This window comes from Neltuma alba, unplaced genomic scaffold, assembly GCF_004799145.2.
Source record: "Neltuma alba isolate B1F8T4 unplaced genomic scaffold, ASM479914v2 tig00011814_pilon, whole genome shotgun sequence".
Lineage (NCBI taxonomy): Eukaryota > Viridiplantae > Streptophyta > Magnoliopsida > Fabales > Fabaceae > Neltuma > Neltuma alba.
In genome coordinates this window covers 1-16830 of record NW_021636429.1, presented here as the reverse complement: position 1 = coordinate 16830, position 16830 = coordinate 1, and the positions used below count along the sequence as shown (strand labels likewise).

At 33.8% G+C, this 16830-nt stretch overlaps 3 protein-coding genes across 5 annotated transcripts; 2 read left to right on the top strand and 1 right to left on the bottom strand.

The window, feature by feature from the left end:
• Nucleotides 1–1668: 1668 nt before the first annotated feature.
• On the top strand, nucleotides 1669–5325 carry LOC114718155 (protein TRIGALACTOSYLDIACYLGLYCEROL 4, chloroplastic). 3 transcript variants are annotated; one of them, XM_028903420.1, is made up of 6 exons: nucleotides 1669–1801; nucleotides 2012–2313; nucleotides 2822–3068; nucleotides 3413–3776; nucleotides 4095–4432; nucleotides 5019–5325. In XM_028903420.1, exons 2-6 carry the CDS (start codon nucleotides 2054–2056, stop codon nucleotides 5226–5228), a joined length of 1419 nt encoding a protein of 472 aa, XP_028759253.1. In that variant the 5' UTR covers nucleotides 1669–1801; nucleotides 2012–2053; the 3' UTR covers nucleotides 5229–5325. The 3 variants fall into 3 exon arrangements, with proteins under 3 accessions (XP_028759253.1, XP_028759252.1, XP_028759254.1); XM_028903419.1 differs by having other exon boundaries at nucleotides 2007–2313; XM_028903421.1 differs by lacking the exon at nucleotides 1669–1801 and having other exon boundaries at nucleotides 1904–2313; nucleotides 5031–5325.
• A 569-nt stretch (nucleotides 5326–5894) lies between these two features.
• LOC114718142 (tRNA pseudouridine synthase A 1-like) lies at nucleotides 5895–8401 on the bottom strand (the record flags this gene model as incomplete). Its single annotated transcript, XM_028903402.1, has 5 exons — nucleotides 5895–6423; nucleotides 6535–6597; nucleotides 7136–7498; nucleotides 7970–8109; nucleotides 8338–8401. Coding segments are annotated over 5 exons (867 nt in total), but the record flags the coding sequence as incomplete, so codon positions are not given.
• Nucleotides 8402–10356: 1955 nt separating this feature from the next.
• LOC114718164 (choline-phosphate cytidylyltransferase 2-like) lies at nucleotides 10357–14267 on the top strand. Its single transcript, XM_028903430.1, has 8 exons — nucleotides 10357–10487; nucleotides 11081–11194; nucleotides 11611–11706; nucleotides 12391–12433; nucleotides 12595–12750; nucleotides 12872–12952; nucleotides 13546–13656; nucleotides 13793–14267. The coding sequence occupies exons 1-8, from the start codon at nucleotides 10357–10359 to the stop codon at nucleotides 13934–13936; spliced, it is 876 nt and encodes a 291-aa protein (XP_028759263.1). The 3' UTR covers nucleotides 13937–14267.
• Nucleotides 14268–16830: the final 2563 nt, after the last annotated feature.

The window sequence follows — 16830 nt, the reverse complement described above, 5'->3', positions numbered from 1 at the left end:
CTTCTTACCCTTAATTTTACAGTGATTCTCTCCAATTTTAAAGTTCTAAACTAATTTCGGACTTGTTTGAAATGACATATAAGAAGCATTTCAAACGTGATTTATGGAACATAAGGTATGTGAGAAGAGTTTTGTCTCAGTTTATGTGAAAGTGTTTATAAGCACTATTATAACGTTGATCCAAATAGACCCTTCTTAATTGAATTTTTCTTTCTTTAAATTAATCCTATCACATAAATATACTCACCATCTACATCTAGAAAGCTTTACGCCTTGAAAGAAGCTTGTATAATTTGAGAAGGAGTTTTGATTGATAAAAAAGAAGAGTCTACTTTAATTGATATACCTTTAGGTATGGCTATACATAACATACAGATCACATTCAAAAAGAGCTTTTTTAAAATGATATGCTTAAAATAATGAACTATTGTTCCTATATTGCGCACTTTGAAGGCCTAAAATGGACTTTTAATTCTAATTATCCTAAAATTGAGAACCAAACTATCCACAGAAGTCCATTTAACAAAATCACATTGCTGCTTGTAGAACCATCAGTGTTTTTCCAGATCCACAATTTGCTTCCAGACAATCATCATATACTAGTAGAGTTATAAATCCATCCTCTAATGCTTCTGATTTCTCTAATTCCACATCAAAAACCTTAGTTTACTCATGGTCTAAATATAGGACAGCGGCATTCTCAAGTGTTTTCTTAACCGAGCTTTCAAACCAATTACACAATAATTAAATAACTCTTACCTCTTTGGTTGCTATGACTTTGCTTACTTGATTTTTGATTCACCCCATTTTGAGCTAGGCCCCTTGTGATCAAAATCTTCACCAATGAAGAATCTAAAACTGTAGCTAGCTGTGTAGGCCTTGAAGATATTAACACTTGTTTTTAAAAAGAGTTTTAGGATTTAGGATTTGATGAGGTATAATGGGAGAAATTGGATTTATCACTTTGAATTCTCTCTTTTCTTTCTTCGATTTTCAGGGCATGAAAGACACTAAGAATGAGCTGAATAGAACTTAACTTGCTTAGTGTTGGTCATTCAAGTCAGGGTCCAATAGAAGAGTAGCATTTAATCCTTCATTAAATGCTACTAAACTTGGTAAATTTTCCACTAAACTTGACAAATTTTCCAGAAATTTTGTTAATTTTTTCCTTGCATTTCTTGGTGTATTTAATTCTCAAATTCTCATATTACTCTTTCCTTTTCCCCTCTTAATTTTTTGTTAAAAAATTTTAAATTGTGGCACATTTAGGAAGAATAATAATCACTTAATCTTGATGGGGTAATTATTTTAGGTCTTTTTTTTTAGCCTTTTCCAAATAAATAAATAAGTTTTGTTCAGCTACAGTTATAAAGTTGACTTCCCCAAATGCCCCCCCGAGTCCCACACCAGTCCCGACTCACCAACGCTAGTACACGCAAAGCAGCACTTCCGGCCATTCTAATTCTTCCACATATATAATTGGGCCGCAATTGAGCTTGAAATGATTCGCCTTGCTTTCTGCCATCTTAACAATCCCAATGTAGGACAACAAGCTATCATCATCTCCGTCAATCAAGTACTCAAATTCTTTCTTTTATTCTTTTCTCTTTTGAATTCTAGTAAATTGTCGGTCGTGTATTGGATTACGCTCTGAAAATTCTTCCTGATAATGTCTGAGATTACTATGTGCTGTATAATCGTTCTCGAATTTTGTGTCTCCGCTCTTTGAAGCGAGCAGGAAAGAATAGTGGTGGAGGGAAGTTTTACATTGTAGATTATTTATGAATTACTCCATGAAATTGTGAGCGCGAGCGCCTAGTCCTGTTCTTGTTCTTTTTTTTTTTTTAATTGATTATTATTATTAAGATTTAATTGTCAATGTGGATATTCTGTGTCGATGCTTCATAGTTTGCAAGTTAGGATTTTGGATAATTGACAGTAGTGAGAAAGCAAAAAGCCCTGTGAATGGAAACAGACTTATGCATTCTCATTCTTTTTGGCGGCAGCACAGTTCTGCACGGTCAGAATTGCTCTACTCTGGGAGATAAGAGAGATGAGGAAACTAAGATGGGCTATGGATGGGGCAGGGTTTTGGGATTTGGATGTCTCTACTCCCAAAACACTTGATGGTTTGGCTTGTCCGGTTCCTGGAGACCCAATTCCGTTGGGTATATCCAGAGGAACAAGGCTTTCAAGACCTAACCAAATTGATTTCATTCAACGCTTCATGCATGCACCTCTTATTCCGAGCTATTCCAAACCTCAAGGCCTGAGTCTGCAGCGCGTGCTCACCATCCCTTTTTCTGATAGCTGGTAATTCCCTTGTCTATGTACCCTGTTTTCTACCAAAATTTGAATTTATAGATGTGATTTTAAGTTCTATGGAGTGCTCTTTATCTGAATTGAAAAAATTGTGCGTTCGCCTTGTCATGTTCTATTTTTTTCATGAACATTTTGTTGTCCACATGAATCTTCTGTGTTCATGCTTCGTAGTTCGGGAGTAGATATTTATATATATATATATATATATATATATATATATATATAAAGACAGTAATGGTAAGGCGAAAGACCCTGGGTATGGGAGTAGGCTTGAGAATTCTTCCAAAGATACTTTAACCTGTGAGTATTTTGTGAACGGCGTTATTGGACTAAGATAAACCTGGATAATGAAATCAGTAGAGGCTTGCATTAATTTATGTAATGCTGTGAATATTTTTTCCTGTGTATTGCTTAACTATCAACTGATGGTCTGTGAAAAATCCTCATGGAATATATATATATATATATATATTGATATTTAAGCCTGCTAGTTTTGCAGGTTTGTAACTCTTCTAGGGCAGTTCAATGTGCAGAGATTTGTCGCCTCTGTCAAAAGCAGTGGAGAATCACATGGGTCTGTATCGTCGTGGTTGAAATCCCTTCAGAAACACCTACAGGAGAAATCCTTATATGCCCTAAATTTGTGCACAGATTTCCTTTTAACGCCTGATGACACTTTGCTTGTTGGATTAGATGCTTATGGTTATACCAATAAACGGAGAATCAAGACAGTTCTTCATCACAAGGTGATTGTTAACATGAAATCCTTATACTATGGGTTCTGTTCTTGATTTCCTTGTCAGATTAATTGTGCCTTTCCATTCTTTAGTATTATGAGCTTTCCTTGGATCATTGAAGAGAATAATAGTGTGCTTAGTATGATTCATTCCATTGGGGTCGGGAACAAATTTTTCATGTTCTGTTGACCATGATTTTTTATTGAACAATACACTTAACATATTGTAGACTACATTTGCTATTGCTTTTGGTTTTTGTATTTCTTCTTGTTTTGTGATTAAATTTTCTTGCGAATTGAGCTATCTAAGGGGTTTTTATTCTTATCGATGATTTCATTGGTTTGTGGTTGTAGTTTGCACATCATGACCTGATGGTAGAGGCAGTTTGGCCTGGTCTTTTTGTTGATAAGACTGGTAATTACTGGGATGTCCCGTTTTCAATGGCAATTGATCTTGCTTCTTTAGCCACCAGTGACTCTGCTGCGAGTTATCATTTGTCTTTGCACCGAAATATCGGGACACCTGAGCAGTTTGAAAATAATCAAAATCAAAGTAGTGGGCCACCTCCTACTCTACTTCCAGGATTGGCCATCAAGAGTGCCTTTTCTTACAAGAAGAAGGTTGACATTTGGAGAAGCACAGCTCGAATGTTGAAATTGGTGCAGCCATATGACTTTTTTCTTTCAAACCCTCATGTATCTGCCACAGGAATTATTGGTAAGTTGTTTTATTTCGCATGAAATTTCCATAGGTACATTCCTAGCCTAAAAGGTGACGGCTGCTGTGCTTTGGTCGCACAACCTTTTGCTCAGTGAATAAGTGCGGAAACTATTATATATTATCTTTAATAATCAGAACATTAACTCTTCTACTATTAGAGGATTAAGGATTTAAACTGAGTAATTGAGATGGGTTCTGCTGTCTGAAATAGGACTAAAGTCACGATGGCAAGGGGTGCTGTCTCGCATGGATGAATATAAAGCCATAAATGTTATGGCATTAAGCTTATTGGTTATTTCAATTCCTTGTTATCAGGTGTGGCTGCGACCACCTCTGTGGGAGAGAATTCAGTAAGAGCGCTAGTGGAAGATGATAGACAAGGTTCCAGAGGATTTTATCTCGAGGCTTATGGAATGAAGGCCTCCTGTCTGGCAGATATATTTGCATCCGTTTCGTTTGCGGCTCAATATGGAAACTTCCAAAGGCTTTTTCTAGACCTTTCCAGATTTCAGGCCCGGCTGGACTTCCCTTCTGGTTTGAAATTTCTTTCAGCTGCAACAAGTGTTACACAAGATCTTCTCAATTCTCAGAGGCCCACCTTGGAAGCTGTTCAGGCAATTTGTCCAGATGCTACCTTTTCTCTTCAGCAGCAGGTACCTGCATTTCTTTCAATTATGAGACTCCTATATGCATAAGTTTTGCATGATGGCGGAACCTTATTAGGAATTGACAGAATTAGCCCTGAAGATACCTTGTTGGAGAAACTTGTTCATCTCTTTATGATTTCTGATTGATTGCTCGAAAGCAAAAGTTTCTAGTGGCAATAACATATATTCTTAACAAATATTTTTATTTTAGGGCCCACCATTTGGTGCACTGGAAAAATAATTTCAAAGATGAAAAGTAATTTTTATGTCCCAACCAAGCAGCACATTACTGTCTTGTCCCTCTCGCGTATCCTTTTCTTAGTTTTGCTGTGAACTTGCTTAACGTTACAATTTCTCTTATGCGTGGATCTAAACTAGTAAGCACGGCACTCAAATTGATACAGGACACAATTAAAAGTTGAACACGTGAAACGATTAACTATGTAGTGTTTAAAAGGCTTCCCCCCTCTACTAAATGAAAATATACAATACTTTACGTAAAATTTAAAATATCATGCTGTGAATATGTATCAGACACAATACCATGATGTTCTACAGATTTTTAAAGCTGCTTTTGATAACAAAAAAATGGTGTATCGTGCAGATTGTTGGTCCTCTCAGTTTCAGAGTTGATTCAGGAGTTACGGTTGATCTGAAGAACCCAAAATGTCCTATACAAGCGCAGGAACCCATACTTGCTTTTGAATATGCATTGCAAGTCCTTGGTTCTGCAAAAGCAGTAGCTTGGTATTCCCCTTATCGCCAAGAGTTTATGGCAGAACTTCGTTTCTTTGAGACATAAGCCATAGGCAATCTTTTGAGTTAGAAATATGTATGTTCCGCGATTTTAAAAAATGGTTTGGTCATGGAAGTAATTTATTGAGTCATCCCATTAAAATCGTTCCTGCCTCATGGTTCCTTTAACCTGCATTTAGGAGTGGAGGAAGTGTGGAGTGTTTTTTATTTTCGTATGTTTCATACTCAACTTTTTATGAATATATTATTTACATTCTCACAAAATTAAAAATCAAAATGCCTTCATCCAACAGGCACTTTAGAAATACTCCCTTTGATTCAAAATATAAACTAAATTTTATCCATTTACGTTTATCAAGAAACTAGTTAAAAGCACTTTAAAATAATAAATGTGTAAGGCACGTAATTTTTTCCCCAAAATATGTCCTTATTAATGAAGAAAATAAGTAAAAAATACAATAAATGAATCAAAGAAAAAGGAAAATATATGAGGACAAAACTGAAAAAAAAAAAAAACTCATTAAACATTAGATAAAAGTGAATGTTATCTTATAAAATATAAAATAAAAAAAATTAAGTCTCACTAACAAATTTAGCTTATATTTTGAACCAGAAGGAATAATTTCAACTTCCACAAACAAGCCCGGTTCCTTCTAACAAGTCAAAGTAATTCCTCTTGCATATAAGTACCAAATACCAATGCAAATCAAGGTTAAAAGTAAATGATTAAATTTATACTCATTGAATTAAACAAATATGGAACTTCACTCGAAATTATATCTTGGAAACAAACCCAGAAGTCAAATTCCTATTCCAGGCCCCAGGCACAATCAAATATACGTCAAAACGTAGTTCCTACAAATGGGATCTTCCTTTTGTTCCTAATCAAGAAACATCAATATTGACACAGATACGACCACGAGATAAATTGTGTGCATCATATCTGCAAATTCAATGGGGCACCGTTTTTGAAGTCTCATCATTTCATAGGCTGCTGAATATTGTTAATAGAACGGAAGCTTACATTTTGTAACACTATGATGCCTACCAAAACTGCCAGCAGGGCGACCTGGTGGAATTAATAAGTGACTTTCATTGTAGTTGACAGATACAAGGCAAAGGCCATGAGGTGGAGTAGACAATGCGTACTTTGCCAGCTCCTTGCGGTCTCGAGATTCCAAAATCATGGGGACAATGTCAGGAGGAATTGCTTCTTTGCCGATTTGAAGCAACAGAGCCACCTGCATGGTAAACACATGGACACAATTTCCAGCATTTAATTGGAATCATTAGAATAAATTTAAAATGCAGAATAATCCTTCACATGGATTAGGCTTAAGTAAACTCTTTACCATGTTTCGTACTTGTCTGTATAAGAAACCTGAGCCTTCAACTTCTAGCCGCAAAAGAGCTCCCTACATATAAAGTAATCAGCTATATAAGAATTCTAGCAAAAATAAGATAAAATCAGAGTAACTATAGTGCAAAACACTAAATAAGTAAATTATAGTTTACACTACAATGATTTGTTCCATTACCACTAACCATCTAGTGGTAATTTTTGTCTCAATTTTAAAAGAAATAGTAATGTAAATTTTAGCTATTAGGAAGAATAATAGTTAGGTCTCAAAACATCAATTTAATGACAGACTCCCAGACAAAATTTTCTTTCTGGAAAGTGAACTGCAAGTATCGATTCAGATTGTTGTAAATTTTGGAGTCTCAATTGCAAATTAGGTATTTGAGTTTTGAGTGAGATTTCCACTTGCAATTATCTAAATCAATATTTACAAATCATTTTTCAGAAAATTTTATCAGGATTAACTGTCATCAAATTAATATTTCAGGACTTAACTGTCATTATCCCTAGTTATTACTGGGATTAAACTATCATTTCAGAACTGAAATAATATCTAAAAGTGCAGAAACCTTGCACTAGAGATCGACTATTACCATATCTACCACATCAAATCTGAATATTTCCTTCACTGGATCTGGAACCCGATCATTGTGGGATACATTGGCAAAGGCAGAGTAGTCATGCTTCCCAATAAAATATTTCGCAGCTTCTCTCATGACAGCGCTATTGAGTTTATAGGCACTATGGTAAGCAAAGTGCCGTTGAAATGGGTCCATGATGGTATCATTGTATATCTTGTAATGGTAAACCTTACTTATTGCAGAGAATCGAGCGTGGAATTCAGGCAATGCTGGGCTAATCTCCCTAACTCGGATATCAGAAGGAAGAAGGCCATTCAGAGCTGCGTGAATCTCTTCCAAGCTGTCATAGTTGAATGGTGTGGTGAAGTGTGCAACCTGCAGCAACGTTAAGCTTGTAATTTATGGAGGCCATAGATTTGGTCCTTAAATTTAAGACCCGAATATATTTTCAGTTTTCTAGCCTAGGCCTCAATGGAATGCGAGTGAAGTTTGTTATTTTCCTCTTTTAATGTTGTTTAACATTTCAGACCAGTAGGAAATGATGTTTAACATTTTCGCTAGAGGCTTTCATGTTTAGAAGAGAACTATTTTATGAAAATCTTGTCCGGAAAAACTATAATTCCTGCCATTTAATTTTGATTAACCTGAAGAAATGTTTGATATCTTAATAATCTTTAGGTTCATGTAGCTTTAATAATGTTTAAGATGAAATAGAAAAGTGAAATCAGACTTGGGCTTGGACAGACTATTTTGCTTTTTGGGCACTCTCTCTTCAAAACCCTAGCCTGAACAGAGTCAAGTTCAATCTAGTCTGTTTCAAACTACACGAGAGAAATAAAGATGGACCTGACCCCATGCATGAACTCCTCTATCCGTCCTGCCAGAACCAACCAAGCAGAGATCCTTTCTATCTAGCTTGGTAACTCGAGTTAAAGCGTTTTCCACAGCGCATTGTATGGTTGGGGGGGACAGCTGATATTGCCAGCCTGAAATATAATCAGTCTTGAAGATAATTAGGGTTCAAAACTAAAGTAAATAGGTACAACAATTCATAGACCAAATCGCTGGTTTATTATTTAGTTTTCAGCAAGGCAATGGAGTTTAGAACCAGCTAACCGGAAAGAAAGATACAGAAAAGATCGCAAAGGTTGCAAAGGCCTTCACAAAAGAGAAACCAAATGCTCCAAACCCAGAAACTGGGAGGGAAAGCAGACCTGCATAATTGGTTCCATCGTAGGCCAAAACCAAGCGCCATTTATACCCGGCTTGAGTGGGATTTAAAAATTGTTAGACTCCTCCAGAGGGTATCGTCCATTGCCATCGAGATTCTATAAAATTACCCAGAAGAAACACTCATTTCCGTGAAGATCAAACAAAAACCCGGAAATCTACAAACTTTTTTGTTGCCCTCGAACAGAAATCTACAATTAAAGTGCTCCATAAGCATTAAAAAAATCATTGAAGTAACCTATAACTATAAGCAATCATTAGAACAATAATCAGACGAAGAAATTAAAGTTTTTTTTTTTTTTTTGGGTTGGGGGGCGAAGAGAAGAGAGAGACGAATACCGAGCTTCCAATGGAGGTAGAAAGACGAGGAGTCAGAGAAGGAGCAAGCAGGCCTGCTACTGCGACATTCATCACTCCCAGAAATTCAAAAGGCGCTCGGCGCATGGGAAGTGGCAGCAAGCAGCGGCATCACCAGAATTCCTCCGTCTGCTGTTATCCCCCGCTTTTATTTTACACAGGAGTCTCACGTATGAATATTTAAAAAAATAAAATATGGTTACTAATTTGAAGGTTAAAAAATTATTTAAATTAATTATGTATAGTGCATAAATATTGTTTTTTCTGAAATAGTTTTATTAATCATATATATTTGAATTAATCATTAATAGTAGCTCCTTAACACATAATTATTATAGAGATTACTCAAAGACAAAATAGATAAATATTGGAGACAAAATGGATTGTGTTCTTATATTTAAAATCAAATTAAATATCTAACTAATTCTTATATTAAATATTCAAAGCAGTATCATTTCTTCTTCTTCCCAAAATAATTTAAAATGTTTGAAATTTTGATTTTAATGCACTCATGGAGTTCTATTTATAAAACACAACTACATAAGACACAATGTTTCACTAAAATTGAGAAAAGTATTAAATCTTATTACTTCTATCTTCAAGTTTAACAACATTTTAATTTACTCTTAATCTTAATTACTATATACTCTATATTTCAGTGGCTTTTTCCTATAAATAATTAATAAATGACAAAATCATATATGATGTAAAAAATTTAATAATATAACTGATAAATAAAAATCAAAAAGCAGTCCCTCCCTCCCTTATGAAAAACATTAGATATAATTTTGTCTTTTATTATTAATTACTTAGATTATAGGAAAATAATTATGCCATGTTTCTTGTATGCATTAAGTTCTCTAATCATACATGACATGTGTTTTAATTTTTTTTAGGTGGATTTATAATTAAGTGCTATTAAATGTTAATATTTTAAAAATAATATACATTGTCATATGTAATTGAAAAATTTGATATAATAGGTATAAGGAATTTTACCTAAGTATTTTTCTAGATTATATGTTAGAATTTGAGGTTTGGTATTATTAGATTATATTTAAGTGATTAAGTAATGTTAGATTCAACTGAGAATATCTCTCATAAATATTTTTAAAATTCATACAAATTCAGATTCAAAATCTTGTGTTTAACAAGTCATAATTTTATTTATGATTTCTTAAAATTTAGTTATGTTTTAAAATTTGTGATATTCTTTATAATTGTTATGGTTTTTTAAGTGTTCATTGATTATTGATGCTTCTCAATTTAAGTAAATAAAATAAAGTAAAATAATTCAAAAACTACCGACACTCAACTTGAAAAACAATAGATTTGAATTCTATAAAATATATACATATATATATTATTGATAATTTGATGATAAAAGAATTGTCCAACCAAATAATGATAAAGGGAATCCCTACATAGATATATGTTATAAGATTATATTTGGATTAGACAGATATATTATATTAAACGACCGAAGCAACGGATACAGAAGTCCCATTTGGAAAACTACTAATATGGACTAATTTGAAACAAAATCCGATAGCGGCAATTGTTACAGTTGGAGTTGGAGCCAGTTGGCGCTTTAAAACTAACGCTCGCTCGGCGCTAAATCGATCAGAGAGTCAGAGATTTGAGGGATGGAGGATCACCATGATTCTGAACCTACGGATTTTGGTGGCGCCGAGAGACCAGTTCGTGTTTACGCCGATGGAATTTACGATTTTTTTCACTTCGGTCATGCCCGTTCCCTCGAGCAAGCCAAGAAACTGTAATTTTCTCTCTTCCTTTCCTTTATGCCTTTTTCGGAAAAGCTTGTAGTTTGAATTCGAAGTTCGACGACATGATTTGCTGTTTTGATTATTCCCTCCGTCCATGACTCTGCTAAATTTAATTTTCACTGACCCTCTGTTTTAGTTGGAAGCAGGTTTTCACTCTAAACTATGATCCCCCTCTAGTCCCTAGGATAAGTCGTGATTTTTTTTTCTCCTGCTGATTTAGTCTACATTGTTTTGCCGTTTTCATTCGGTTGTATTTTTTCTTTTGATCCATGAAGAATTTGTTTCGAGAGAAGAAAGAACAAATTACTCAAGGACAATGACCAGGAAATACGAATTAAAAACTCAACACATACCCTAAAGTAAAAAATTTTGTTTTAGAAGAACTTTAACATTTTCTGAATTATATATATATATATTAGAAGTAGTGTGTCCTTGTAGAAGGCCTTGGGCAGAGCGCCAAGGAGAAGCCATATATATGGCTCTATCACTTAACAAATTTAAAGGCCATTACTCTCTTTTATAAAACAGATATTGTTTGAGCAATCATGTAATGCATATCCATTTCCTTTTTCCTTAATTTAAGGTTTCCAAACACTTATCTCCTTGTTGGATGCTGCAATGATGAGGTCACTAACAAATATAAAGGCAAAACTGTTATGACCGAGAAAGAACGCTATGAGTCTCTTCGACATTGCAGGTTGGTTTATTCTTCGAATTTAGTTATGATTCATTTAACACTAATACCTTACTTATACCGACACTCCCTATTTATGTAATGCGCTACTATTAGAAATTTAGAATAAAACCATTTCTGATCTCTGAGTTCTACTGCTGCACCTCATGAAATATGGTCAATTGGAGTTCAGTTTTTACATTTTTACACCGTAAAAACAGTTTTCTTGGTGGTATAAAAGATCAAAAATTTTCTTTGCTTCTATTACCACCAAAAATTTATCTAGCGATTGAATTCTTTTAAATAAAAGTAGAAAACTCTGGTCCATCTGTTTTACTCGTCTGGGAGAACACTATATTGGACTTTTCCCTTATCAGATTTACTTGACTGCTTTTCACATGCAAGTGTTGCTTGAACCTGCTGCATTGTACTCGATGCAGGTGGGTTGACGAAGTTATTCCTGATGCGCCTTGGATAATCACACAGGAATTCCTAGACAAGCATCAAATCGACTATGTGGCACATGATTCTCTTCCGTAAGTATAATCAACCCCGAGCTAACTGCTTTCATTTGTAAACTTATCATGATTCAAGGGGACTTATGGATGAAAAATTATCAACAGTGGAGCAGTACACGTTTAAAGTTGATGGGCGGGGAACCTTCTTGCAGCAGCTTTATCGAAAGCTTAGGGTTTTCAAATACATTTTAATTTTGTCAACTTTGGCACTGGAACTAGATTGTTTTTGTAATTTAATGGTTTTCGAAGTATTGCTCTTTTAAGTAGAAAAAAGGGATGCTGGATTTTATTTTCCTGAAAGAAAAGATGGAATTCATGTAAGCAAAATTTACCCAAAAAAAAAAAAAAGGTTCAAGATTCATGTCAGATGATTGTTGAGGATTGTTGGGTGCCATGAAAAAATGGATGGTCTATGGTTTGCAAAGGATGAAAAAGAGAGATTTTTTGCACTTAGTTCATCAGCTGTGGACTATTTTGTTACTTGGCATTTGAACCCCACGATCCTATCGGTTAAGAACGACAAGTTTCTAAAAAGTGTATTAAACTTCCATTTTATATGTTGTTTGGTGAGGCCTTTTTCTGTGTGGGCGGTTTTCTCCTTGCATTTTAAATCTTAACGGTATTTTGTACTGTACCATTATCTTCAAGTTCTCACTCATTCTTCAATGCGTTAATTTTCCTTTTCCCATTCTATTACCTTAGTTATGCTGATGCAAGTGGAGCTGGAAAGGATGTCTATGAATTTGTAAGTTTTAGTTAAAACTGAATCACATGCCTATCTAGGAATTTGTTTAGCTTTGATCGTTTCATTGAGCTAGTACTGCTCATGTAGCAGCTGTATAAATTTCTCAAACCTTGTGACTGACCCTGGTTATCTTTTATGTATTTATTCCTTGTAATACATAGGTTAAGTCAGTTGGAAAATTTAAGGAAACAAAGCGAACTGAGGGGATTTCTACTTCGGATATTATCATGAGAATTATCAAAGATTACAACCAGTACATCATTCGCAATTTGGACCGTGGTTATTCAAGAAGGGATCTAGGTGTCAGCTATGTGAAGGTCTGTCCTTCATTGGAACCTATTTCTCGCTGATGTTATTCTGTTTGTTATTTGTCAGTTGGTTAATTAATGCCTTCATTGTAAGATGACAATTTTGTGTTACTTTATCCACTGCCTGCAGGAGAAGAGACTTAGAATGAACATGGGACTTAAAAGGCTGCGCGAGAAAGTGAAGAGACAGCAAGAGAAAGTGGGAGAGAAGGTAATTTTGTTGATTTTTCTCTGTCTTCGCGTCATTAGCCAATGTGTGCAAAACAGTTAGACAAAGGAACCATCAAACTGGCCACAATACGTCCATACTGCTTCAGTTAATCCTTAAAACCAGCCAACAATTGGTTGAAAATTGCTTAGACCAGTTAACAACTGGAATAATCTGGGCAGGTCAACAGACCAACCAGTTTTTAGTGTTAAAACTACTAAACAGTTATGAACATGGGCCATTTGACTCAATCCAACAAAGCAAGCTGTGACATTGGTTTCCTTGGCTATTTGTAACAAGGGATTCTGCTCCTACCAAGAACAGACCTGTGGAGTTGAAGTATCTTGAGATCATGAAGACTGGGTCAAGCGTAGCCCAAAGTTGTTGACCCATATGATGCATAAAAGTTTTGACCTTTACTGTATTGCAGGACAGATAATTTTATTAGGCATAACTTATACTTGACTGCTTGGAAATTCTGAATTTTTTATGCCACAATGTCCATGTCCTTAAGTTGTTTAATGCATGTGCAGAGTTTATAACATCTTTTTCCTGCTGCAACATAAGATAGAATTTTATTTCTTTCTTAATTGTAGATACAAACGGTAGCAAAAACTGCTGGAATGCACCGTGATGAATGGATTGAAAATGCTGATCGACTGATTGCCGGATTTCTGGAAATGTTTGAAGAGGGTTGCCACAAGATGGTTGACTCTTTCTCCTATCTCTTTATAAGGCTACTTACTGTGTAAAATAACTCGTTTTTTTTGTATGATTTCTTCATTACTACTTAGATAATTCCTTTTTATGAAATCTCATTTTATTGTCTTGCCTATAAACTAGGGAACTGCAATCAGAGACCGATTTCAAATACGCTTAAAGAGCCAGCATCGAAATTATCTTTTATATGAAGATGAGGATGAAGACGAAGATGATGATGATGAAAAATTGTATGACGAGGATGAATCTGAAGCATGCTACAGTTAGAAAAGTGACAAACAGCTTTCCAGATCGCAAGGAAATGGGATAGTTTCAGCCTGCCTTTCTGTATTAAGGATTACCAGAAAGGTGCTAGTTAAGTCCTACAAGTTAGCTGGTTTGGACTGTAAGGTCCTCTCGTACATAATTTGGTGTATCTATTTTATAGTCAAAATTTCTAGGCAATCAAAATTTGCTATTTAGCATTTTTTCAAGCTAATCAAATTATTCAAATTTCAAAGTTATTGAGGCGGATGTATATACACAAGGTTTGGGTTAGAATCTCTTGTTGAAGTGTGGATGTAATTTAGTAATTTGAAATAGGTCTAAATTGACTGTATCCTTCTAGTAGCAACGTTAATTGCTTGAATATTTGGTTTCTTTGATAGCTGGAAGATACGAGAGCCTGAAGTTTTGATGATTTAACAAGTAAATCATTGAATTAATATATCATTGATATACCAATATAAAATTCATAACAAATCATTCTAGTTATAAATCATAAATAATACTAGTACTCCTTCAATATTTAATATATGACCTAATTAATTAATTTAAGTAGATTAATGATATTAGTTAAATTAGCTAATATGATATATTTTCTAAATTATCCTAATCATTTTTTTTTCTTAATCTTCTTCATCTTTTACTTGATTATTGTCGAAAAAATATTAATAGAGTTAATTTGAGAAAAAAATTATAGGATCACTATCAATTTTTAATTAAGTCATATATTAAGCATAGGAGGAGTATATAGTTGATACTTAAGTTTTGGAAAAAGCCAAATCCATCAACTTATAAGGGGGGTTTGGATATCTCCAAAATACTTTTTAAAGGCACTTTTTCATAAATCAAGACAAATTCTCTCACATATTTACTTTGTATATCATAAAATCACTTTTAAAACTATGGTTTGGTTTTCATCCAAATACCCTTTTAGCCTATGTCTTGTGTATATATACATATAGACATTCATAAGTTCTCTATGTCTCGTTTTGCACAGCTCTGCTTTACTGTCTCTTCCTTATGCTACAAAACATGGTGCTACAAATCAAACATGGGGAATGACTAATGAGCCTTTGTTAAGGGTCGAACTTATTTCTAAATTCTTCGTCATGGTTCCTCCACATAAATATAAAGTAAGCCTAGCTTGTGTTCATCTGACAATGTAAGGATAAAAAAAATTTTAAAAATAACTATGCACTCTATTATTTTGCTAAAAACTATTATTTTAGGAAAAAGGGGGGGTCAAAAAACTAATGATGAGGGATTTTTCTCCCTCAAAAAATTAATATGCTGTAAACATCCTTATCCTTTTATTTAGGTAAGCAGACATCCTTATCCTGAAGTAATGGTAAATTAGCAATCCTTGAAGAGATAATGGGATTGTGGATTAGCTTCATCACCAGCTTTTTAAGATGCCTATGAGTCTGAGTGATCTTATCTGTTGGTTCAACAATATTTAGGCAAGCAAATTAAACGAATTACAGGTAGAGAGGTTGTTGTGTGTGATAAAAGACATCAAATACCCTAATCCACACAAAGTGATGATGGGACAAATGTTGCTCATCACTCACTTGGATATGTCGGAGAATATGCATTTTGAATTGGACGATATATGCTTTGTTTATTATCCAATCTTCCTATCTTCCTCTTCTCTTGTCTCAACTTGCTTTATAAAGATGCACCTCGTATTATACATCTCTTACTATAATGTCGTCTTTTGATTATATATATATTATATATATATAAGAGAGAGAGAGAGAGAGAGAGAGAATCATTTGCTTAATGTATCATGATTTGGGGTGAGTTTTTATCGACTTTAGAAAAAACAATAGTCAATTTTCTATATAGACTAACATTCTAAGTTGATCAATAATCCTCTTTGTTTATTTTGTGCGATGTAAGAATTATATATTTGACATAATATTGTCGGATATCAGACACCATATTTGGTGGCCAAAAAAAAAAACCAACACTAGATTTGAAAAAAAAATTGTATTTTTTATGTTTTCTTTTATATAAGTATATTAAGGAAGTCAAATAAATTAATTAATTATAATAAATAGGACATAATCTTTTTAAAATATTCTGTAATCCTGTATAGTATTATATTATACAGTAATTTATAACTCAACTCAGGTAAATGAATTTGGAAAAAAAAAGTGTAAGAAATAAAGTAATTGACATTATGTATTTAGAACTAAATTTTATTTTTAATTAACTCTTATATTGGGACCAGAGAGTATATTTAATTTTATTTTAAAGATTTTTTTTGGGCCTGAATTTTATTTTTTACCAGCAATTAACGCACGCGCCCGCTTGTCAGAAGGTTTTGGTGACACTGACGTGGAAAAATATATATTATTGTGTGATGTTTTATCTTGTTTTTTATGCTAATCATGCCTTTAATTTTTCCACAATGCAAACAGTATACTACCTCCGGTCTTAATTATAAAACCAGTTGGCTAATTTGAGGAAATTAAAAAAAAAAAAAAGAGTTAAGTTAGTTATTTGTCATAAATAGTGTTGTCTTTCCTAAAAATATCATTGCTAATCAAATGTATTAGCTATAACTACTATTGTTAGAAGGACTATCTTGAAAAAAATACACAAATATTAGAGACAAAATAGATTAGGGTCTATATTTAGGACCAAAATAAAATCAAATGAGGTCCTATATAATTAAAAACCGGAAGTAGTATATCATTAGAATCTAAATCAAAATACGTTATATTTGAGGAGGTCACCTCGTTGTCTTCAATTTTGGTCTATGGACTGGTAGATCAACATTTATTACTTACTACAAAAGTATAATTATTACTACTTCCAATCTATTTATAATACTTTATTTGTAGTTTATAAACCTCATCTAGAGTTTACAAATGAGATCTTATAATTAG

Excerpts from the sequence above, each read along its gene's own strand:
- LOC114718164 (XM_028903430.1), top strand. The coding sequence starts at position 10,357 with ATGGAGGATCACCATGATTCTGAACCTACGGATTTTGGTGGCGCCGAG. Across the intron at positions 10,488-11,080 it reads CTCGAGCAAGCCAAGAAACT|GTTTCCAAACACTTATCTCC; the intron begins GTAATTTTCTCT and ends CCTTAATTTAAG. Across the intron at positions 12,953-13,545 it reads AAGAGAAAGTGGGAGAGAAG|ATACAAACGGTAGCAAAAAC; the intron begins GTAATTTTGTTG and ends TCTTAATTGTAG.
- LOC114718155 (XM_028903420.1), top strand. The coding sequence starts at position 2,054 with ATGAGGAAACTAAGATGGGCTATGGATGGGGCAGGGTTTTGGGATTTG. Across the intron at positions 3,777-4,094 it reads ATCTGCCACAGGAATTATTG|GTGTGGCTGCGACCACCTCT; the intron begins GTAAGTTGTTTT and ends CCTTGTTATCAG. Across the intron at positions 4,433-5,018 it reads CCTTTTCTCTTCAGCAGCAG|TGTATCGTGCAGATTGTTGG; the intron begins GTACCTGCATTT and ends ACAAAAAAATGG.